This window comes from Acanthaster planci, linkage group LG15 (genome assembly GCF_054643075.1).
Source record: "Acanthaster planci isolate LZ-2023a linkage group LG15, COTS_SCS, whole genome shotgun sequence".
Lineage (NCBI taxonomy): Eukaryota > Metazoa > Echinodermata > Asteroidea > Valvatida > Acanthasteridae > Acanthaster > Acanthaster planci.
Window position 1 is genome coordinate 4,446,983 of NC_141791.1, and position 25,570 is coordinate 4,472,552.

A 25,570-nucleotide genomic window follows, 5' to 3' on the forward strand; every position below is an offset into this window, starting at 1 on the left:
AGTAAATCACGTGATTTCTGAGACATTCTTGGCACAAAGTCCCAAGTTGAAGGGAGGCTTTGGAATTCCTCTCATTTACTTTTAAAACAAATTGCAACTACCGGCAACAAACTGCAACCACTGACGTGCGCCAAAATATTCTTTCATTTTTCACTTCAGATTTGGCCGAAAAAGGCCAGACATCGTTTTCTTCTTCACTGGAGCAGTGGCGTGTCTGCTGATCGCTTTCTTCTCTATGAAAACAGGTATATGACTGTTGCCCTAGTCTTTTTCCATCCGCTTAAAAATGGGCCCTCGAATTTGTGAGATTTTTTTCCGATAACAAACCATAAACGACGGAGGATCATGTGTGCCCCTTTACCAAAAATCATCAACTTCTTTTACTCTCTCCTGCATTTAACTGCAGCCAGTGGACTGGATTCATCAGCGCTTGTGGTTGCTGTGGCGATGATAGGGAAATTCTACACCAACGCTGCTTATGAAGTCACGCTGCTGATGAGTGCAGAGATCTTCCCCACGGTGCTTCGGTAAAGACAGAGATCAGAGACGATGCCCACCCAGGGATGCAAAATTAAGGAAACAAAATATATTTAGAAACACAATGGAAAATAATAAGCAGTAATTCCAAAGTGTCACCAATGATTTATATCAGTAATAGTAACCCAGCAAGTTATTATATTTCGATAGAGAAAAATGCTCCTGTAATATTGTGCTGGTCTAACTGAGGTGGTCCTCTCTCCCTTCTCCGAATGCTGATTACAAGGTCACCTCGTAGAGGATCCATTCTAATTGCCTCATCGTTACACTTTTTGCTAGGAACATTGCAACAGGTAGTTCATCCACTATCGGAAGGATTAGTGCCATCATGGCACCTTTCATCGTGTATCTGGTAAGTGACAGCGCATTGGGTATCACCTTGAATGATGCGATGGCACGTGGCCATGGTCAGGCTGTTGTCTTGAATATAGCCAATGAATCGTCGGGCCGTAAAGAAAGAACGGTGTGATGGTGAATAAATTAAGTATACTTGAAAACCATCGGGATGGAATGCATGGGGTTTGTTTTGGTACCATTGACTATCGCTTGTGGAGAAAGACCACGGGGTCTTTCTCTTAAAATTCACGTCCTCGCCCATTCAAATAAAAGAATCTCCACTTTTTCTTCGTTTGTCCGACTTAAGCCACGCCCCTACCCTACTATTATTGTCCATTTTGTAGAAAAAAAACAAAAAGGCTTTACTGGTGCTTTGAGAGCTGTGAGATGAATTCCATCATTTGTCCAGCGTTGGTTAGCTATGTACATTTGCATGTACTTAAAAGCTTCATTCCTGTCCCAAGCCGATGAGGAACTCCTCGGCTGGGTGCACAACTATTTTTCATTCACAAGCACAGTACAGGCTTTACACGTTACATGCAGACATGCAGTCGACACCATCAGTGTATCGCACGGCACACACACTGTCTTACGGTCCAACTGGATTTATATCTATGTGTTAGTTGCGGAATATGCTGAAACATTTAAGTTAGTAAAGGCTATCGAAAGCTGGGGGCCCTTCACACCACCAACGAGCAAGTTTCCTGAGTGACTGATTTGAGAACTACAGTTCACTGTCTCTTCAAATGAAGATTACTTTTACAACCTTGGAAGTACATGCTTCCTCTTTGAAATCCTTCAGTCACCAAAGGAATATTTTTGTTTGGAAAATACATGCATTTGGAATATCACCTCATTCATCTGGGAATTATCATACGTAAGTTTTTAAACGATTAATCTGTTTTGAAAACTTGTAAACTTGGATTGTGATTGCTGAAGTTGTTTTTAGAAATTATTTAATAACAGAGAAAGAGTTAAAACTGAGGTTTAACCGAAATTGGCTAAATGTGAATTTTAAAATAAACACACTAAGAAAAGTGATAAAAAATAAAAATATACCTAAACATAAGAAAATAAATCTAAATAAAAGTGAAAAAATAGAAGGGATATGTAAATGTGAAACTAAAATGGAGAGGGTATGTAAAAATGAAGGAGACACATTTAAAACATTATAGTGTAACATGGTGTAAACATAGTGTAACGTAAGGAGTGGTTCACTTTTATTGAAAATCGCTAATCTCAAAAGAAAAATGCTACCGCGTCAAATCTAAAAATGTGAGTGTTAACCGTATTGAACGTCTAAAGCAATCTAGTCTATTTTTGAAAGTGTTTCTCACCGTGTTTGACGTAGTAATTTAATGTCACAAGTGCTTTTTCTGTGTCTATCCAGTCAAGTTTGATCGATCCTCTTTTGAAGAATGTCCAAACAGTACATTCTTAAAACTGTACATTTTTAAGAATAATCGACACTTTACTGAATAGGATAACCTCACAAGAGCGGTTTAACTATCAGAGATGTACGCATGGGATCGTGTTCGCCGTCAGGGACACCGCGGGGTCTTTCAACGTAGCAGAAATCGTGCGCCCGCTCACGGAAGCCCGTTAAAAGAAGCAAAGAAAAAACGCTTTCTTCATGAAATTGATGTGGGAAGCCCTTGGCCTTGAAACTCAGATGTGACTTGTCACGACAAAATGAGCGTTATTTCGTAAGAGCAACCAGTGTCCTATATGGTGTTCCATATGTGCCAGTCGTACTGTTCGACGGGCGTCGCATTTTTCAACGTGCGTCGCATTTTTCGACTGGCGTCGCATTTTTCGACTGGCGTCGCATTTTTCGACTGGCGTCGCATTTTTCAACGGGCGTCGCATTTTTCAACGTGCGTCGCATTTTTCAACGGGCGTCGCATTTTTCGACTGGCGTCGCATTTTTCAGCCGGCGTCGCATTTTTCAGCCGGCGTCGCATTTTTCAGCCGGCGTCGCATTTTTCGACGGGCGTCGCATTTTTCAACGGGCGTCGCATTTTTGCGACTGGCGTCGCATTTTTCAACGGGCGTCGCATTTTTCAACGTGCGTCGCATTTTTCAACGGTCGTCGCATTTTTCGACTGGCGTCGCATTTTTCAGCCGGCGTCGCATTTTTCAGCCGGCGTCGCATTTTTCGACGGGCGTCGCATTTTTCAACTTGCGTCGCCTTTCAATGTGAATAAGCCATTAATCATCAATGGTCAACCTTGGTCCAGCCGGACCTGACGTTGTTGACGTGGATGCTAAAAGTGTGCGTACATATTTTAATGATTATGGAAACGGATAAATTAGCATGTATGCGTCGATTAACTGTATGTAAATAAATTAACAGCCCTTTAATGAACCCGATTACTCGTGGAAGTTCACCTCGCTCAATTTGGTTTCTCACTTCTGCAAGCTTTTTGAGTGAAAAATGTCCCCGTACTGATGATTACTAGTTGCTACAAAAATGAAACCCAGTATAGTAGGCCTATTGTTTACTCCGGTTGGTATGGTTTTTGCCTTCTTGAAGACATGCTTCCCGAGGGAGCGTTTATCGCAGTACGGTCTATAATTTAAATTGTAACTACCCTTGGCGAAGAAATGTCACGCACCATAACTTAGAGATATTTTGCTTTTTCTTGGTTGAAAGAAGTTGTCAGCAATACAAAATCACGAAAACGTTTCCAAAAACACTTTTTGAACCATTAAAATCTGTCCAGAGAAAGCCAAGACTGATTTTTTTCTCACACATTGGAAGTTGTTCAGGCAATGGTCCGTGGTTCAGGCATTCCCCCGGTGGAGGCCGTCTGGTCATGGGCTTGAGATCATTCATCTCTCTTTATTTGGAGGGGGGCTTGTGTTTATCACTCAACGAAATGACTTCCCAAGGTCTTGAGGACAGCATGTGGATTGGTATGGGACGGAGGGGTACCCCCCTTACCTGTCTAATCCGTATATACACTCCAGACTATTGTTACCTAACACATCCCCCTAGAAATCTGTAAAGAATTTCTGAGATTCCGATTAAACAATGACCAACACAAAGGCGGGGTTCTCTCCGTCCAATAACTGGCTTCAAATGGGCTGTGTGGAGGTCAAAGTTAAAATTTTTCATCGAAAAATGCTACGCCCGTTGAAACATGTGAGGCCCGGTCGAAAATGCGACGCCCGGTCGAAAAATGCGACGCCCGTCGAAAAATGAGACGTCCGTCGAAAAATGAGACGCCCGTCGAAAAATGCGACGCCGGCTGAAAAATGCGACGCCGGCTGAAAAATGCGACGCCCGTCGAAAAATGCGACGTTGGCTGAAAAATGCGACGCCGGATGGCACATATGGAACACCGTAGTCCTATGTAATTCCAAGTATTTTGCAAAATCATGTGTTTAAAAGTGCCATTTTCCCAGTGATTTTGATGATAGAATCATTCGTGCCGGATCGGAAATAAAGACGCAAAGCTGCCAGAATAATGTCCCATCTTCTCCTTATATTTTTACCCTGTGTGTTCAATGTATGTAAATCTACCGTTGGAAAGCCCCCTTTCTGCTGAATTGAAAAACACCAATATCTAAATTTTTGAAAATTTAATTCAGACTTTCTGCTCATTTTGCGGTGACAGGTCACATATGGAAAGAAACAAAAATAAAATCCAAGGCCGCGAAAATGAAATGAAACAGAACGGCGAATGAGCCTGTTCTATATTTCTAAATGGCAAGGTCATCCGAGAACAAAAACGCGCTTGGGTGTCGGTGTATGGCCACGTTGATAGGGCAGATCTCGTGAGCGCGTAGGCCTGTTGCTGTTTTCGAATGACCCAAAGACTTCATTTTGGGCATGCGCTGTTAGAACATTCGCCGTTGGAACACAGAACTAGCTTTTTAAAAGCAAAATGACCACACATCATGCAAGGTCTGTGTTCAAACATGCTGTTTGATATACTGTGCAATGAGCGAAGATAATACACGAGACTAAACGAGATTTGGACTATACAGAGACCGACCCAACTCTTACCTCTCTGGTAACCGACCCCACTGCTTTTTCTCCCACGATGCAGAAAGAAGTCCGGAGCTTCTTGCCCATGGTTATCTTTGGGTGCCTGTCGCTGATAGCCTCCGGGCTTGTGATCCTGCTTCCTGAGACAAAGAACAAACCACTACCGGAGACGTGCAACGACATCTCCAAGTTGGTCAAGAGCCGTGATGAAGACACAGAACTGTGATTACTGAAAAAAGAAAAATGTTCGCTTTAATTACCTTTTTTGTTTTATTCTGCTCATTTCAGTATGACTACTGGACTGCCACGTCTTTTAAATAGTACGGCGCCTGCATATAGTAGTAAATTAGAATAAATTCGTTTTGAACATTTCAAATTCTTTCGAGCAACCAGGGAACTAATTTTAATAAGTTTACGATGAAAAGGTTTTTCACTTTCCAAATTTACGCATTTAAAACAAGGACCATTTAAGCAAATATTTTCTTCCGTTTTCATTCATTCATTTACGGTTTATTTCTTAATACCAAATAGAAATTCAAAAGACTAAAAATATTTGGTTTATAATATACACAATAAGAGGTTAAAATTGACATCAAAAAAAATAAATTAATAACTGAATATTAAAAAATTGCACAGAGTACGATATTTAGAGAACAAATACCACAGATTAGGCGAATTAACAATAATACATACTATAAAAAAAATATGCAGTAAAAGACAGAGCCAACAAATAAACGATTACACCAACATACAAACCAACCAACATAAATACATGTATATGTACCAACCAACCAACCAACATACGAAACGACCAACATATCAACAACCAACATACCAACCGACCAACATACCAACTGACAACCTAGACAAGCGATCAACAAAACCACCGACGAGCATACCGACCAACCAACATAAGCGACCGACATACCAACCCAACGACCAGAATGCTAACAAATCAACAATCAACAGACATGAACAGGGTCAAAAACACGAGACAACAGGGGGGATATGTACGGGAAAAAAACAACAAACACAAAAGACAAGGGACAAATCGAGACTACAAATCACCACAAAACAAAGATCCAAAGAAAAATATTGCAAAAAATGTAAAGAGCAAACGAATTAAGACTTAAGTAATTCATTGTTAAGTAATTGCACAAAATGGGGTATGGGGGACTGCCTGAATCTCTGGGTTCTAGCTCGGGGGAGATCAAGTAAGTTGGAATGCCTAAGATTACGACCCGACATGCACTGTCGTGTTGAGGGTAATAAGTGGCAATGTCTGGGAGAGGCGAGCAAGGATTTGGCAAAACGAGTTGTCAACTGAGTGCGCCTGGTTGATAGGCTATCAATACTAAACTTTTCTAGAAGACTATTATAGGGTAATACATCTGGATAAGTAATGATGCGAAGAGCCCGTTTTTGAATTCGCTCAATACTTTGAGCCTGGGCTACAGTAATTCCTGATGCCCACACAACTACTCCAAATTCAAGCGTTGGGAGAATATATGATTTATAGATTGAGATTAGCTCTTTAGCTTTAACCCCATTTCTCCTAAGTTTACTCAAGATGTAGAGCCGTCGGGAGGCGTTATTTATTGCACGCTGCACCTGCTGGTCCCACTTTAAGTCATTTTGTATGACTATTCCAAGAAGTTTGACCGATGAAACAGCCTCTAGCTGCACATTGTTAATAGCAAAAATTGGGGGTTCAGGTGGGTTGCGAAAAAAATGATATTTGCATGACTTTACATTTAGAAGGGTTGGGCTTCATATCATTGTTATGACACCAATCCACAAGTAAGTCAATATGCAGTTGCAAACAAGATTGTTGACCTTTAGAGACAACGTCAACAAGGCTCAAATCATCGACATATTTCCAGCGATTTGCCAACGTGAGAGCTGCATCATTCACCATTGCTAAGAAAATAATGGGTCCCAATTTCGTGCCTTGTGGGACGCCACAAGTGAGATTTAATGGTGTTGAAGTGGATCCACAGTATCGGACAGTTTGTGTTCGATGCATGAGAAAGCTACATATCGTCGGGAGAATGGCGCGGTTAACACCAAGTTGGATTAATTTTTCAACAGCAATGGTATGATTTATATGATCAAATGCTTTACTAAAATCAATCATGCATAGATTCACAAAATGACCCCCTTGATCAATAGCTCTGTGGATGGTGGCAAGCAAACTTACAAGATAATGCTCAATTGAGCAGCCCTTCATGTTGCCAAATTGCTGGAGATCTATTAGATGGTGAATGTCTTTCATCACCCAGTCTGCTAGAAATTGCTCAAAAACTCGTGAAATAACAGAAGTAATGGATATCGGACGGAGCTGATCAAAAGTAGTGACATTATTAGTTTTAGGCACAGGGCAAACGGAGGCATTCTTCTAAATATCTGGAAAGCAGCCCAACTTCAGACAAGCATTATAAATATGAGTTAAGGGTTCTGACAGTTCATACGCAAACTCCTTGAGGAGACGTGTCGGGCAGTCATCTGGATGGCTTGCTTTAGATACGTTAAGATGGCGGAGAGATCTATAGACCTGGTACCGATAAATCTCAGGAACTGGTGAAGATGCTGGTAAATATGGCGTGAGAGCTAAAATGTTAAGGGGTGGAAGACTTGAACAAATATTAGCGAAATGTTGATTCAAATCATTAGCCGTCTCCGACGGTGATTTACCATTTGCTGGGAGACATAATGATTGTTTCTTTAGTCCAGTCAGATGACGAATTTGTTGATACCACTTTCCAGGTTCAAACTGTTTTAGGTATTCGATTTTCCGAGTGTAGAAGTTGGTCTTGGCAGCTCTGATGGTCCTCTGAACCCTGTTACGGAGGAGTTGATAATTGTCACTGCCACGTTTAAAGGCGGCATCACGCTGCATTATCAACCTGCGTATCTGGTTGGTTAACCAAGGTTTGTCCCCCATTCGTCGCTTAACTACAACAGGTTGGAAATGTTGCATGTACTGATCGTTGACAATTTGCTGAAAGCTGTTTTGTCAGTGTAAATACTACGCTACTACGTTGTTGAATCTTTACTAGTTTACAAGTCAAAATGAACGAATGTAATGTAAACCATGCACTCCAAACCAGTTACATTTCGTCCAACGTGTCGAAAACAAATGAATAGTTTTTTAGTCATTTATTTACTGTTTTCCAGGGATACAATGACAGAGAGGTCCCAACCATTACAACATCCAAGCTTTATTAAGCATGTTGTATTGCATGTTGTGTTGCATTTCGTGTTCCATGTTGTGTTGCATGTATTGCATGTCGTGTTGCATGTATTGCATGTTGTATTGCATGTCATGTTGCATGTTGTATTGTATGTCGTGTTGCATGTTGTGTTGCGTGTATTGCATGTTGTGTTGCATATTTTGTTGCATGTTTTATTGCATGCCGTGTTGCGTGTTGAGTTGCATCTCGTGTTGCGTGTCATGCTGCTCCTGTGTACACGAAGATTGAACCCATTATGCCACACGGCCCACCCTGTCCAAATACTGTTATCATCATTCATTGTGGGCGTATGTAAGTGAGCGACTGCGCGAGTTTTGACGTATACGAGGATTTTATCGCTCATAAATGCATGAGTAAAGAAAGGTTTACACTATGTTCCCGGCGGCCACGGCAATCATGTTTCTGGCCACCGTGGACAAAACGGTATGGACGTGAGACAGCGCGGGCGGACAGGATGGACAAACGTGACAGTCCGTGATGGCCGTTGATGCCGGGCCAGATTTTTAAACTATCAAAAATTTTGTCAAGGCAGTCATGGTACGGATGAGAAACCTAGTAGGCCGTAGTAGGGGCTGAACGCAACAAAACGTGACTGTACGTGATAGGCCGTAACAAAACTTGGAGACGGTCCGTAGTGGGACGGGAAGCATGTGCATTCCCCGGCATCTCACGGTCCTTTCAAGTTTGTCCCGTTTTGTCACGGTTCTCACGGCAGGCTAGGGTGTACGGTATCCGTTTCGTCGCGTTCAATTACGGCGCTTCCAGATGTACGACAGTTTACAGGCCCGGTGAGATGCAGTGTGTGGCGTTCTACTGCGGTTTGATCGGCGGGCGCCGTCTGGGAGGGAGCATGAAAGCCGGGCTAGGCAGAGAAACCTCATACAACATGATCAAAAGCTACTTTCGAAAAATCAACTGAAAGCCCTGTCTGTCACCTTTAGAAATGTGCGGACTTTACAATGACGTATACGTAATCTGAATATGATTTGTATGGGCAGTACAATAGACCGCGAGAAAACAGTAATAGTAGGACGTAACAAAACTTGATACGGAGAAAAAAAATGCCAAAATCCCACGGTGCCCTACGTTTCCGGCAAACGTGATTGCCGTGGCTGCCGGAACACATAGTGTAAACCTATCTTTACGGAAAGTCAAGTTACGCGCGAGTGCCTAATATTCCCTTTGTCTACTCTACTGCAAGCAGAGAAGAGCGAGCACACACATCAATAACTTGTTTGCAGGAAAGGAGTTCGCACCTTGGGTTTATTTTGATAAAATATGTTTCTTTCGAGAAGACATTCCAACTCGAGGTTCACGGTTCACGACAAAACGTGGCAGGACACAACTTCGTGTCGTACATAATGACTTTATTTCACTAAAAGGTATAAATATTGGGCACACAGGCACAAAAGATAAAATTCCGATCTCGATAACAGTCGATTTCATGACACGTACGCATTACTTGGCCTAGGTTTGTGTATTTGAAGACATACAAGTAAATTGCACCATGCCAACTCAATTGTGGTTGCGCCGTACTTCACGAAAGTCGTCATGAGTTAATCCATAATTTACCATCGTCATTTACATGTTTGTACCAAAGCAATCAATATCACTGCTTTCTTTGCCAGTACACAAGCCTCGCCTTTATTGTGTAGAGTTCACTAGAGACATAATAGAGGGCGTAGAGATGATATCATTAGTCCCAAGCTGTAGAGTCTGAAAGTATAAGTCCACGCAGCGAGCTTCTTGAACCCTGGCGCGGTCCGCCTGTGGGAATTTTACAGGGGGCCGTCCTGTCACGTTCATGTTGGAATTTTACCTTTGTCTTCCTCAAGTAATATTTTAGGAAAAGTCACCTACAAAATGGTAAAAGATGAATTTCATCATTGACTTTTCACTTCTGGAAATATCGTAACCAATATATTAAGATTATGTACGCATCGAAAATAAGAAGTTGCCATGTAAATAAAATTTAAGTTTGGTTTTTCTAATGATCAATGTATTATGTATGCTTGGTCCTAAACTTTCGCAAATGACTTTATAAGTAATTCATTGTTAACCTGCACATACGAGACCAGCGAATTGCATTGTTCTTCATGGATGTTAGATTATCAGAAATGATAGGTCAATTCTGGGCAGGGTAATGTTTGTCTTTTGGGCCAGGTCCTTCTTCGGTTTCTGTAATTTAATATGCTAGCAAATATTTACAGAAGGCTTTTTATTAGTTTAGTTTTTAAGAAGTAGCTGACTGAAAAAAATGGTCTTATTTAACATTCTTATGTAACACGACAATGTGGACGTTAAGATCATTGGAAATTCTTGTGTGATATGTTCATTTCCATGGACCACTGACTTTTGTTGTCCAAAGATTGCGGGTGTGTGGAGGGCAATAGTTAACACAATTTGTTTGGGAATTTAGGAAAAACAAAGCACAGGCCCAAACTTTGCAACCATGGTCTTTAATTCTGTTTTAACCCTTTCAGCTCTGTGCGCAAGCCAATTTTATTAAATTGAAAGAAGTAAAACACCTGTGCTCAGTCATGTAGAACGGCTGATAACTGATGTGATTGTAAACAAAAACAAGAAACCTTGGTCTGTCGATACATGATAACAATTTTTTGGAAAGTAATAAAACGTTTATTTTGTCGGCAATTTTCTAAATGTACACTTCTTTGAAACACCCTGTATAATCCTCCCCACACTTTACAAGTCACTGACTATGCTCACCCTTAGCCTGCACCGTGTGCTACGATCTCACCTGGGATTGAGGTTGCGCTTAGTTTTCAGAAATCATCAACAATGTGACAAGAAATTTCCGAAAAAAGAATCGGCTGTGCCCAGCTTGGTTTCTCGAAACTTGGCAGGCATGTACCGACACTCCTTATCACTTCAAATGTGAAATTTGAAGTCAATCACACAAATTGTTTTGTTACTACGTTTATCTTTAATTCATGGCCAAAGGCATGCTAGCCTGCATGCTTTAACTCCCAGTGTGTCAGCAAAAAGCTTCGCAAGAGTGGTAGGGTAAATCGTCATAAAATTTGGTGTCAACATGGTCGCAAAGAGCTACTCTAAAAACTCCTAAAGGCTCAGCTCCTGAAAAAATGCACTGCAGAGATATCGAAAAAAATTGTCGTGGGGGGGGGTAGATTCTGTCATCCAGGCTTCTTCAGGGTTCGTGTAGGAACCATTGGAAAAATATGAAATAGATAATCTTGCCACTTCTGGGGTGGACAGCTTGTGGAGGAAATGATTACATCATGCAACAGCCGGGAAATGAACCTGGGTTTTCAATTGCAGTGCCACAAAATAATCACGTAGACTATGCACTACTCGAAGCCGTGAAGAAACATGCAAATTTGGGGGACCGTTCTTGATCAGCCGGTATACCTCGCCTGTGCATTATCCACTAAGGACCGTCCTGTGATCAATGGATTTTGACAAGACAAATTACACGAGCTGCGCTCTAAATGGCCAAAAGGACCACCGTCTTTTTTTTAGTTTTCTCGAACAGTGCACTCAAAAATGAAACAGGGCAATGGAATGATACTCAAAGTAAGTAAGGAACCCCATATCAACCGTGGTTTTCAAATATAACAATATAACAATGAATGCAAATGATGTACATGTATATAGTGTACTACCTTTAAATTCACAACTTAACCAACTAGCAGATGCCGGCATTACGCGAGTAACTTGATGCTATTTTACACCAGAAACTCACGCCCCATATTTACTTTTAATTTCAACGACTTTTTAAATGTGTCTTTCCTTTTTTGAACTTAGTTTCTAAATGCCAGGTGAAATAATTAGGTAATACGTTTATTTTCTGTTAATGATGTTTAAAGGGCATCACAACATGATTTGCTGGCAAGTCCAACCATTATGGCTACGACCACGAGTAACGCATGCGCCTGAGAAATCCGTGTCGTGCGGCAGCTACTTTCCGATCCTAGTTACGTGCGTAAGTCAATATGGGAAACAGCTGCAGTGTAAATAACCCTGTGGCAACCCCTGCCGCACATACACATATCATAGAACTTGGATGCACATGTACTCTCGTATCAGTCTTGCTTGACGTTTCGTATATGGTCACGTTTGGCCCTCTTTATTGGCTGAGAGTCCCAAAGCGTTACAGAACCACATTTCAATTTGTTGCGTATTGCGTTGGTTCTGTTGAGGGTCGGGTGGTCTTACGAAAAATAGAGACGGCATCATGGTGGAAATTTATGACGGGCACTGCAAGCATTCATGCATTCTTTTTGAGTACAAAGGTAACTACTACATAACATTACGTGCCCTTACTTGATCTTAGCTTGATATGGCCAACATGAGGGTGTTGCCAAGTGCTTGAAATAGGTCGTATCCGTCAGTCATGGATGCGGCTTGGCGCCACAGACTAGTGGCTGAAGCCACTTCCCATAGGCCTATGGTTTTGTGTGACTCTCAGCCGCAACCAGTTCGATTAGGATACAACCATACGTTTCCATACAACAATCCTTGCTGAGTGGGAGCATATCACTTTGTATCTGCATGAAGTAGGACATTTTTAGCTAGAACTGGGGTGCTCTTGCATACCTGCGGGAACCAGGTAAGAAAGTATCGGGTATTTTATCAAGCTTCTCGTTTGAACCGGATGAAGTTGCTAAGCTTAGGGAATCAAATGATCAAGCACACGCAAACCGCACTGCTCTAGTGGGCACTGCGTTAGGAGTCTGGCTGTACAGTGAATATGCCCGAATTCAAACACTAGGTTCTGACATTTGGCTAAGCCATACAGTAATATTGGCAATGATATCAACTCCTGGCAACTCCATCTCACCCGAAAGGATGAGTTACTTTCTCTTCAAGTTAACCGGTCAATCCGGGAGGGGTCCCCCTCGATGATTAGTTACATTTGTGTGTGTGTGTTTTTTAATCTGCTGTACGCAGCGGCATATGATTTGTGCCAAATGACGCATCTGTCAGCCAAGCATGATGAATTGTAACAAACGCAGGGGCAGATCGAAGAATTTTTGCTGGGGAGTCAGATTTATTTCCGAAATATTCCCAAAATTTAGGCAAAATTTTCTGGTCCCATGTTAGGTGATTTCGGATTCTGTTGAATGTGGGCACCTTTTATTCCTTATTAGTTTTTGAATACTTCAGTTGCTTTTGAAAGTTACCGGACACGGGAGCCTTTATCTGAGACATTACGTTACACATCTTACATTGTGTCATGTTCTTTAATGATACTTTGTCAATGGTGGCTATTGGATACACGTTGGGAGAATCGCCAGGTCCGGGAATCAGACAATCCAAGCGTGGGCGTGTATCCTCCCGAATTTCTTTTGAACGCATGACGTGTAATTTATTCGAGCCCCCGACCAACTTGCCCCCTGACCGACTCGCCCCCTAAGTTTGCCAAGGACGTATGGCCGGCCCATTCATCATTTAATAAAAAAACACAATCAGTCAGAGATGGAATCGGTGATTGCTGCCCTTAAAAATAGGTTCTGGGGTTTGCAGCGGGCACTCAAAGTTGAGTTTGTTTAAAGTTTGGTGGATATTCCCTTTGTGTGGAATTTGGGGGGTAACAATAATTTTTTTGATATTGGTAAAACTAATTCAGTATTATCGTGTGTATGGGCCATGGCGCAGCGTTTCCTGTGTATTGTCTATGGGATTTTTTGCGCCACAACACCAACACTCTACCATATTAATTAACTTTGCGAACTATTTCGGATAAAAAATTGGTACATATTAGGCATAATGCCCGGCGACGCAAACCTACGGAAGTGTTAGGGAGACATGATTTATGACAAAGGTTGTAACGGTCGCTACACACTTTCCGATTCCGATAACTTCACAGGATGCAATAATTAGTTCACAATTAACCCTAAATACTGATTTATTCGGCGAGTACAGTCATCAAGGATCACATTGTTGATCGGCCTTATTGAATTATATCCCAGCATGCACTGTCGGTGTCATGACGTCATGGAAAAACAGTCATGACATCTGGTGCCCGTTACTTGTAAACAAATTAAGAGCACTCTCAAAGATATTCAATTCCAAAAAAGGAATAAAAATTACGCAAATAAAAAAAATTAATAATGGGGTGTTAAAAATTGACATTAGTGTACAATGTACCACTATGATTTTATACATCACACAAAAAGCGTATATACAAGAATCCAAATCAATTTTTGCAGTATATGTGAGGTCCCAGTCGAGTGAATGAGCAACAGAACACTAACTAACTAACTAACTAACTAACTAACTAACTAACTAACTAACTAACTAACTAACTAACTAACTAACTAACTAACTAACTAACTAACTAACTAACTAACTAACTAACTAACTAACTAACTAACTAACTAACTAACTAACTAACTAACTAACTAACTAACTAACTAACTAACTAACTAACTAACTAACTAACTAACTAACTAACTAACTAACTAACTAACTAACTAACTAACTAACTAACTAACTAACTAACTAACTAACTAACTAACTAACTAACTAACTAACTAACTAACTAACTAACTAACTAACTAACTAACTAACTAACTAACTAACTAACTAACTAACTAACTAACTAACTAACTAACTAACTAACTAACTAACTAACTAACTCACTCACTCACTCACTCACTCACTCACTCACTCACTCACTCACTCACTCACTCACTCACTCACTCACTCACTCACTCACTCACTCACTCACTCACTCACTCACTCACTCACTCACTCACTCACTCACTCACTCACTCACTCACTCACTCACTCACTCACTCACTCACTCACTCACTCACTCACTCACTCACTCACTCACTCACTCACTCACTCACTCACTCACTCACTCACTCACTCACTCACTCACTCACTCACTCACTCACTCACTCACTCACTCACTCACTCACTCACTCACTCACTCACTCACTCACTCACTCACTCACTCACTCACTCACTCACTCACTCACTCACTCACTCACTCACTCACTCACTCACTCACTCACTCACTCCACTCTCTCACTCACTCACTCACTCACTCACTCACTCACTCACTCACTCACTCACTCACTCACTCACTCACTCACTCACTCACTCACTCACTCACTCACTCACTCACCCACCCCCCCACCCACCCACCCACCCACTCACTCACTCACCCACCCACCCACCCACCCACCCACCCACCCACCCACCCACCCACCCAGCCAGCCAGCCACCCACCCACCCACCCACCCACCCAACCACCCACCCACCCACCCACCCACCCACCCACCCACCCACTCACTCACTCACTCACTCACTCACTCACTCACTCACTCACTAACTAACTAACTAACTGAGTAACTGAGTCGTTCGTGTCGCGTCGTTGGTTATAACCCCTTTTTTAAAATTCATTGGGCCGGCCATATTTGATTGACGTTCCTAGGGGGCGAGTTGGTCAGGGGGCGAGTCGGCCAGGGGAAGAGTCGGTCGGGGGAGGGTCGGGCAGGGGGCGAGTCAGTCAGGGGGCGAGTCGGCCAGGAGGCGAGTTTACGAGGGGGCGAGTTGGAAAGGGGCGAGTCGGTCAGGGGCGAGTTGACCTGACACCGTATGAACAGTGACGCACAGGATCAGCACCTACGTGTGGGCATGACATGGGACATGCACGTGCATTGATTAAAACAGGAACCGAGCCACAAGACTTTGCAGGCTGCACTTTCGTCCTATGATAGGGTGAATGGTACGGGCGACATTTCAATTTCAAGAGTAATTGTCTGTTGCTTTCTGGGCGGCTAGTGTTCACGTTTCTAAGACTCATTTTAGTCCCCAACTTCCAGAAATATGGTCCCCTGGCATGAAGTTCATGTAAATTCAGGTTTGACCTTTTAACATCCAGAATTTTGCTTATAAAATCCCCTGCTCAATGTGGTCATGTACACAGACTCTACGTTCACGCCGAGAATTGGTGTAAATCCCGGGGGACTTTTTTTGTGTCATCCACTTTTTGACCGGCGCTTGGTGGGCTATCAATTCACCCCCCCCCCTTTCGTGGTGAAAAAAATCAAAGCAGATTGTAAAGAATAATTTTCGGACTTCCCAACAACCAAAATCTAGTCGATAGCACTCAAACAGGGGAACAATAAAAAAGCCATAAAATGCTGTTCTGATTTAAGATTCTACAGGAATGTAATACATAATTATTATGTTATAGACAAACAATAGTATGATGAACATCATCCCTTATATACGATAGTGATATACGGTGTCAGCATCTCTCCCCGGTTTTCAAATTTCTATGGCCAGACAAGTCACCCCCCCCCCCACGCACTCAAGTGTGTATTTGCCTGTAACTGGGGATCCCTATTGTTCCTCTTTTGTTTGTACTTTAACTTTTTTAGAAGACCACCCATACATTTTGTACACAGTTGTCAATCAGGGACCCTACGTGAATCGGGGCCCTTATTGCCGTCTATTGTTCAGGGTCCCCAATTGAATGCAAAACAAACTCACAATTCCCCTCCTCCACCCCCAATTTTCAGCACAAATTTACTCCACCTACGCCAAGCCACACGCTTTTATATAGCTGAGAAGAAATCCTTCGCAGCCTGATGAAGTGGTGTCAATAAACTCTTCTTCCCTCCTACAATATTTAGTACGTACACAGTGATTGCGTTTGGAAGAACCTTTGCACAGTCTGTCCCTCAGCTCATTACAGAACATCAACAGATTGCGACTTTCGAGTGTGACTGCGCACTAAATAACACTGGCATATAGCCTAGGTCTGTATATTTTGTTCGTGTTCTTCAGTGTCCCTTAATGTTAGAGTGAGTTTGATGTTTAGGTATACCTAGACGCTATAGAGCCTGAAAGCACAAGGTCACCGTGCAGCAAGCTTCCTCAACCCCCGCGTGGCCCGCCTATGGATTTTACACGGGGCCGTCTAAGAATGAATGGGAAGAATGATTCCTAACTGAAACTACCCCAAGAAACACTCTTTTGGGAATGTTCTCTTTGTCTCCTGAAGTAATATTTGGAATAGTCACTTGGAGATGGGGAAAAACGAAATTAACGGCCTTTCACTTCCGGCAATGGTTCATAGACCATGTTCGTGCACTTTTGTTATCTTTCCCCGTGCTAACTTGAAAACGAAATTATCCAACGTTGCCAAGATTTACCTACCTGCACGCGGTGGGTTCTAGATCTAGTCGAGTCGACCCGACGTACTTCTTGTAAGTAAGGGTTAGATTAAACAATAGAATCTTTCGTAAAATCAGATTATTGCTTGAGTTTATACCCTTAAAAATATCAAAATCGTTAAAAGTTTTTGTCTATATTTATTTTGGCTTTTGCCAAAAGACTGCCATACAGTTTAATTCTGTAAATGTTCATTTGCGTACGAGACTGTGAAATTGCACTGTTCTTCGTGTATTTAAGTGATGGGTAATTTTTCAGTTTCTACTTTCTTTACATTGATATACTTGCAAATTTTTTTACAAAAGGTCCTTTTACAAGTTGAGTTCTGAAGAAGTAACCCGGCGAAAAAATATCACACATTCTAAACTTTTTGCACGTTATTTTCTTATCCAAGGGTTCAAGAAGAGCGCCATCGGGGTAACGTTCACGCTTTTACAGGGGGGGTGCTAGAAAATCCTGTGGGTAACTTTTGAAACTTGCAGATTCACATCATCTGTGATTACTGTGTTTTTTTTAAGAGATGGACCTGGACATAAGCCTGAAGATTATTGGCCTCAGTGGCCGCATGCAGAACACCAACTTTGTAATTTTCGGGATGGGCTTAGCTCTAGCAGCCATCCAACTGACTTCCGTCGCCCTCACAGTTGACCAGTCCTTTGAGCATCACTGTAAGCCGGCACCCGGCTTCATGGCCAATGAAACAACGCCTTTAATAGTTAAAGACGGCCGCTTCGTACCTGATAGCTGTCAAATGTTCGAGGTCCTGAATGGAACACTGACGGAGAACACGACGACTTGTCAACATGGCTGGGAATACCCTGCCTTCGAGAAATACGGAGAAACCAGCTTTGTGACTGACGTAGGTTTGGCAGTCATGCTGCATATTTATGTGAAAAACAGCTGTATGTTTTGAAACCTTAAAATTTCCTATCGCCTAAACACAAGATTTGTTAACAGTTAGTCAGTCAAATGATGTTGTTTGTTTGTTGGTTGGGGTGTTGGGGTGTTTGTTTGTTTGTTTGTTTGTTTGTTTGCGATGGTGTTCGTTTGTATCGCACAATTAATTTAAAAGAAAATTTGGTATGAAATGAATAACATTTTGACCGTGTGGTAAAATGTTTTTCAATGTAAAGACAATGAAATGAAAAAGAGAGGGGCCTTTAAGGTCTGATTGATATAGTTTTGAGAATCAAGATTTTAAGGGCTTTCGATCTGTCTTCAGGTGAATCTTGTTTGTAGCCGTAGCTATCTGGCAGGCTTGCTTATGTCCATACACTTCGCTGGCGTGCTGGTGGGCGGTCTCCTCACCGGCCAGGCTGGAGACACTTTCGGCCGCCGTCCAGTCAGCATGGCCACGCTGCTCCTGATCAGCGTGCTGGGCACAGCCGTCAGCTTCACGTGGAACTTGGAGCTCATGATGGCCCTGAGGTTCCTCTTGGGGATGGCAATACCGGTAAGAAACACTCACTTTTTGGTTTGACTATCTCTTCAGCCATGATCGATTCGACCGGCTTTGGTTGTTAACGTTACCCACTAGCAACTGCCAACCATTGTCCCATCGTTGCAAAGTAAATTCGGGCGGATCTCGGCCATCACTAGTACTAAACACCTAGTGTTAGTAGAAAGTTTATTCTCCAATCCCTATTTGACTCTTCACACTTTTTTCAAAATAAATGTTTTAAATCATATACTCTGTTCACAGGGAAACACTTTGGTTGGCTATGTCCTCGTTGTTGAGATGTTCACGCCTAAGAAGCGACTGCTTGGTCACGTGCTCATTCAGCATTTCTGGAGTTTCGGAGTAATGCTTGTCGCGCCGTTAGCCTACCTCATGCCCAACTGGCGTCGCTTCCAACTCGTCACGTCTCTAATGTGTCTGCCGGTCGTCTTAATCATGTGGTAATCAGGGGACTTCTGTGTTCAAAAACTCAGATTTTTCCAACATTTGACCAGTTAATCGCAAACCAATCTCCACGATGATTATTCAGCGTCTTGGTAGAAACAATATCAACCTAAGGTAGGCAAGCATTGGCCAAAGTGCAACCTGTTTGGTGAATAATTATAGTCACTTGTGTCCAGATCAGCCCGACGTGTCTTTTTATAGCTACAGAATTTAAACGAAGAAACGAACTGAACGCTTAAATATTGTACTTTATGGTCTATTTGTTCCCAAGCTTCTTTACATACGAGTCACTCCGATGGCTTGTTCAGAAAGGCCGACCAGATAGGGCAGAGGCCATCCTACAAAGAATTGCAAAATCCAAGAACATACAACACGATGGGCCCTTCTTGGTGGACCGAGAGAGTCAGGACTTGCCTGCCGTCTACACAATAAAGGTTTCAGATGAATTGGAGCCAGAACGGGAGAAAGATTGCGGAGACTGCTCACCTGCACCAGAGCAGGGAAGACGAACGCGTAACGAGGCGGTGGATGACGAGTGGAGAGGTCACCGCATCCAAACTTCCGGCACGCCAGAAGAAAAGATGGACCAAATCGCCGAGACTGGTGAGCCTACCAACATCAAGAAGTACACCGTCCTAGATCTCTTCAAGACCAGGGTCCACATCAAACACACGTCCGTCATTTTTGTTTGCTGGTAAGCGCCATCCCCGACTGCTGGGTCCTTCACCGACTATTTCTTTCTTATGCTTTTATAATGGGAAGAAATAACTTACCATTCCAAGTTGTGTTGCTGTTGTTTTTGCAAATGTTGTAATTTGAAAACAAGTCCCTCTCTCCGGTTTGATTTCTGTCATTTAGTCAAGACTCATCACATTGTGAATTAATCCGATGTCCCTCCACGGCCACCATACTTCAGAATTTATTTTCCGATCATATAGGTTTGTTATGAATGCAACATACTTCGGGTTCATCGTCTATTCGACCAGTCTGAGTGGTAATAGGTACCTCAACTTCTTCTTGTTGGCTCTCGTCGAGGCACCGGTCTATGGTATCGATTTCTTCATAGTCAGGAGGTACGGCAAACCTCTGCTGCACGAGAATCGAATTAAAGCAAACGTTTCATAATTACTAAAGGAGTGGGTTTGTGTATTTATCGTAAAAACTCGATTTCATTTGGGACACAATTGACAGGCGTTCTTTTTGTCATATTGTCAGTGTCATTTCTTCGTCAATTTTCCTCTGGTGAAAGATGGACAATGCGTTGCTAAAGGCTTTGGAATTTCTGTCATTGAGTTTCAAAACAAATTACAACCACCAATGTGCACCAAAATATTCTTTCATTTTTTACTTCAGATTCGGCCGGAAAAGGCCAGTCATTGTCTTTTTCTTCACTGGAGCAGTGGCGTGTCTGCTGATTGCTTTCCTCCCTATGAAAACAGGTAGTATTGTGCGCACGTCTTTTTTTTCCAGGAGCTTACGAATGGCAGTCTAATTTGTGAGCTTGCTTTGTGCTAACAAACCATACGCGACGGGCATCATTTGTTCCCCTTTACAACAAAAATCATCAACTTCTTTGACTCTCTTTGGCAACAGACCTTGCTTAATATTTATGTTATTCGAGGCAACGCAAAATTAGGCTGTAGGGGACTCGCTTGTCACGATGGCTTTAAGCGGAAGGGAGCATTCCGTGGTTCCCAAGATTACCTTCGGGTTTGTGGAGGATTACATCAAAGCAGTTGAGGGCAACAGCAAAAGATTTCAAGTATTTTTCAGCAGCCTACATTCATAATCTGAAGGGTAAGCAGTTTTTTGACGGGAGTATGGTGGGACAATTTGTTTACAGTCAGTTTGAAGGCTGTTTGCCATTCAGCGGGTTACTTTTAATAACTAGGCTATTTCCTTTTGAAGTTCAGAATTCTTTAGATGGTAATTCGAAAATTACAGACGTCAGTTCATCATGTTGGGCGCGATTGATCATGGAGGAAGGAAAAGACTGGAGCAATTATTATACTGCACCAAAATGCAATAACGTGTACGGTGATAAGTGCTCCAAGAAGTCGTTTAATAGTGAAAATTTACGTTGAAAAGTGGCCCAGGCCCCGTCACGTTTGATCTTAAGCATCTACTTTTCAAGTTCAGCAGAATCTTGTTCTTTGGAAATCGGTGGAAGCTAATGGTCTTTGTCCGTGATTGCCACAACACGGCTCTGAACAATGTTTGCCGTGTTTGCCGACAGCGCGGGGTCCCCTACAGCCTCTTTTTCAGTTCCGGTGCATAAAATTTGCATAAATATTAAGAAAGGCCTATTTGGTAGTCAGCATACTTTGAATCTTCAAGTCCCTCGATCGTACAATAAGCAACACACGACAGGGCATTTGCAATTGCTCTTGCAAAATGGCTTGCAGTGTATATTTTTACATTTATGCTATCTAATATTTTTTTATCATTTTTGTTATCATTGTTTCATATTTTTATGTTAGTTTCATTTGTACAGCGCTATTGAATTACTTTAATAAAGCTGGAGCTCCAGAAAATAATTAAATGTTAAATTACTTTCAGCCAGTGGACTGGATTTATCAGTGCTTCTGGTTGCCGTCGCGATGGTAGGGAAATTCTACGCCAACGCTGCCTTTGAAGTCACACTGCTCATGAGTGCTGAGATCTTCCCCACGGTGCTTCGGTAAGGACAAAGATCAGAGACAGTGCCTACCCAGGGGTGCAAATGAGGAAACGAAATATTTAAAAGCAGACAGGAAAACGCTGGGAAGTAATTCCAAAGTGGATGCAAACAAAACACTTAGTTTCACAAATGATTTATATCAATAAGAGCAACCCAGAAAGTCTTGAAATTTCGATAGAGAAAATTGGTCCTATATGCCGCTCTTCACTGCAGTGGACCCTTCTCCCTCTCTCTTAATGGTGATTACAAGGTCATACCGTAAAGTGTTTAAATGCCCATCGTTCCTCTTTTGATAGGAACACTGCAACAGGTAGTTCATCCACTGTCGGAAGGAGCAGCGCCATCATCGCACCGTTCATTGTGTATCTGGTAAGTGACAGCGGTTTCACTTTGAATCTTGCGATGACACAAGCCCATACCGTTGGTTTTAAAATGTGCAGGCTGTTGTGGTCTTAAATATAGCTGGTGAATCCTCGGGCCGTCAAGAAACAACAGGGTGATGGTGAATAAATTCGGTATACTTGAAAACTATCGGGATGGAATGCATGGGGATTAAGCTTGTTTTGGTACTATTACAATAAATATATGTTTCTATTTATTTCATGTTGGCCATAATTGACATGTACATATTCTAAATTATTATTAAAATGTAGGGGAAAAGAAGCACTGTGTTTTTGGCTTTCTCTATTACACAAACAATAATTCAGACTGGAAAGAAGTAGGAAAGAATATAAGGGTATTATACAAAGTTAAAAATACAGTTTTCAGTAGAAAAAAATCGATCTATTCATAACGCCAACATTTTTGGAGATTTTATTACACAAGACGTCGATATGTTTAATCCAAGAAAGATTTTAATCAATTCAATTAACCAGGAATTTAGAGCTTTTGAAAGACCATGGAGTCTTCCTCTTAACTACTATCGGACAATAAACATGGGATTGTCTTCGCATTCACATAGGCAATATGGGGTCTTCCGCCATCGGTGTTGCAAACCGTATTGATATATCGGTGTGGGAGGCCCTGGGTCTTGGAACTAATACCGTATAGAAGGCAAGACATATAAATTGAAGGTCATGTAAACTAAAGACAACGACGAATGAGCCTGTTTTATATTTCTTAAAGGCAAGGTCATTCGAAAACATAAACGCGCTTGGTTGTCAGTGTATGGCGACCTGGATAGGGCATCTCGTGAGCGCGTATTGCTGTTCGCGAATGACACGAATGATTTCATTTTGGGTAAGCGCTGTCGGAACATGCGCCGTTGGAACACAGAACTGTTTTTTTTTTAAGCAAAATGAAACCACACAAGAACGTCTGTGTTCAAACAGGCCGTTTGAAATACTGTGCAATGACAGGAGATAAATTTGGAGTACAGAGGTAGGTACCGAGCCAACCTCTTACCTCTCTGGTATTACCGACCTCACTTTTTCTCACGATACAGAAAGAAGTCCGGAGCTTCTTGCCCATGGTTATCTTTGGGTGCCTGTCGCTGGTAGCCTCCGGGCTTGTGATCCTGCTCCCCGAGACAAAGAACAAACCACTACCGGAGACATACGACGACGCCTCCGAGTTGGTTGAGAGCAGTGAAGAAGACACAAAACTGTGATTACTCAAACAAAACTGTTTGCTTTATTCTACTCGTTTCAGTTTGAATACTGAACTGCCACGTCTTTTAAACTATATGCCTCCATAGTATTGCGCCTGCATGTAGTAAGATATTAAAATAATTTCATTCTGAGCATTTTATATTCATTCGAACAGACAGTAAACTAATTTACTAAGTTTAAAATGAGAAAGGTTTTTATATAACTAATTTGAGCATTTAAACAACCAGGGACCTCTGCATAAAGAACTTAAAGGATCCAGGAAATGAATTTTTCTTAGAATCTCTGTACTCTTCTTCCATGTATGAAGACTGTTTGACATCTTTTTGAGTCACTTGAATTGAAAGATGCACTTTTTAAACATGAATAATTGACCAAGCATTTCTAGACAAGTGAGGGCACTATGACTGATGATGACTGATTTGATGCCAATCTAGGAAGACATGGTTCAAGTTGCATGTTTTTATGTTCAAATTGCGAAATCTGGTAACATTTCTGTTAAGAGGATACTTACTTGGCTTATTGCCATAGGCCTATACGTATAAAGCAATAAACTGCCAAAGAAAATGAAATCTACCATAGCAGTGCTTCAAAAAATCTAAACATTTTCTGTGCACGAATCGGTGCAACTTTGAGATCCACTGCCTTGGATGACACATAGTTCTGTTGACGAATATGCAAATATGCACTAGCATAAAAACCAATAAACCTAACAAATATGGGTTAAAATTGCAAACAATGGTTTAAAACAAGGTTACTTAGAAACCCAATGATCCAATTTCAAGGGGTTTTAGTAAAATTTATAAAAATATTTCTATTTCATGGTTCCCTTAAGCAAATATTTTCTCCAGATTTTTCAGTTTCAATACTGCATTACTATATTCTTGAATTTTACGACTAATTTACCAGTCAAATTTAAATGAACGAATGTAATGGTAACCACGCTCCTGAAAACCAGTTAGATTTCGTCCAGCGTGTCGAAGGCAAATGAATGTAGTTTTCCACTCATTTGTTCACTGTTTTTCCAGGGATACAATGACAGAGAGGTCCCCAACCATTACTAGCAACATCTAAGCTTTATTATGCATGCCGTGTTGCATGCTGTGTTGCATGTCATGCTGCTTCTGTGTACTGGAAGATTGTAAAAATTATGTCACACGGCCTACATTCGTCCAAATACTGTTATTATCATTCATAGTTGGCGTGTGGAACGACGGTGCGAGTTTTGACATATACTGGGCTGGGAGTGACAGAAAGTCAAGTTATGTGCAAGCGCATATTATTTGCTTTGCCAACTGTGAATATTTTATAAACAAGTACAAAAGAAAAACTCCGATAACAAAATGTCCTTCTTGATAACAGTCGATTTAATTACACTTGCGCATTATCTGGCCTGGACTTGTGTATTTGAAGACATACAAGCACATTCCAACCTACCAACTCAATTGCGGTCGCCGTACTACGAAAGTCGATATTATTTAATCCATAATTTACCATCGTCATTTACATCTTTGTACCATAGCAATTTCAATATATCAACATCACTGCTTTCTTTGCCAGTACACAAGCCTCACCTTTATTGTGTAGAGTTCACTAGAGACATAATAGAGGGCGTAGAGATGATATCATTAGTCCCAAGCTGTAGAGTCTGAAAGTATAAGGCCACGCAGCGAGCTTCTTGAACCCTGGCGCGGTCCGCCTGTGGGAATTTTACAGGGGGCCGTCCTGTTACGCAACCGTTCATGTTGGAATTTAACTTTGGTTTTTCTCAAGTAATATTTTGGGAAAAGTCATCTACAAAGGGTTAAAAAAAGGGTTTAAAGGAGATAAGTCTTTTAAACGAGATTTTTTGCGTTGGCAACAGTACGCTTCCGTAGTAATGTAACTGCCTCACTTTAAGGGATGACGCAACCAACATCATGCGCAAAGGCTCGAAGTACGTGTAAACCACGGCGTGCCCGATTGGAGAACAAAACCAAACCAAGTGCCGACTTGGCACCAAGTCTAGTAACGTGACAGCTCAGTGAGCCCAACCTCGTTCCCATGGGTACGATCTTGCCGCCATGTTGGTTCCCACCA

The 25,570-nt window shown here is 41.8% G+C and overlaps 2 protein-coding genes across 7 annotated transcripts in view; both read left to right on the forward strand.

The window, feature by feature from the left end:
• Positions 1-10,776, forward strand: part of LOC110988432 (organic cation transporter protein-like) — a 30,731-nt gene extending 19,955 nt beyond the window's left edge. For 5 of the 6 annotated variants that reach the window (XM_087146766.1, XM_087146764.1, XM_087146765.1 and 2 more), the window contains 4 exons: positions 160-245; positions 407-527; positions 817-889; positions 4,932-10,776. In XM_087146766.1, the coding sequence (XP_087002892.1) occupies positions 160-245; positions 407-527; positions 817-889; positions 4,932-5,096 (445 nt within the window). In that variant the 3' untranslated portion in view covers positions 5,097-10,776. Of the gene's footprint in view, positions 1-159; positions 246-406; positions 528-816; positions 1,049-4,931 lie in introns of those variants that run through there. The other variant, XM_022251912.2, reaches the window with a different exon arrangement.
• A 1,807-nt stretch (positions 10,777-12,583) lies between these two features.
• On the forward strand, positions 12,584-24,067 carry LOC147796603 (organic cation transporter protein-like). Its single transcript, XM_087146886.1, has 10 exons — positions 12,584-12,715; positions 17,820-18,160; positions 18,524-18,754; positions 19,004-19,200; positions 19,476-19,898; positions 20,143-20,277; positions 20,558-20,643; positions 21,764-21,884; positions 22,181-22,253; positions 23,329-24,067. The coding sequence occupies exons 2-10, from the start codon at positions 17,822-17,824 to the stop codon at positions 23,491-23,493; spliced, it is 1,770 nt and encodes a 589-aa protein (XP_087003012.1). The 5' UTR covers positions 12,584-12,715; positions 17,820-17,821; the 3' UTR covers positions 23,494-24,067.
• Positions 24,068-25,570: the final 1,503 nt, after the last annotated feature.

What these genes read in the sequence shown, in the direction of transcription:
- LOC147796603 (XM_087146886.1), top strand. Translation starts at nt 17,822, where the DNA reads ATGGACCTGGACATAAGCCTGAAGATTATTGGCCTCAGTGGCCGCATG. An exon ending in AAACCAGCTTTGTGACTGAC is followed by an intron (nt 18,161 to 18,523) that starts GTAGGTTTGGCA and finishes ATCTGTCTTCAG; the next exon opens with GTGAATCTTGTTTGTAGCCG. An exon ending in ATCTTCCCCACGGTGCTTCG is followed by an intron (nt 21,885 to 22,180) that starts GTAAGGACAAAG and finishes CTCTTTTGATAG; the next exon opens with GAACACTGCAACAGGTAGTT.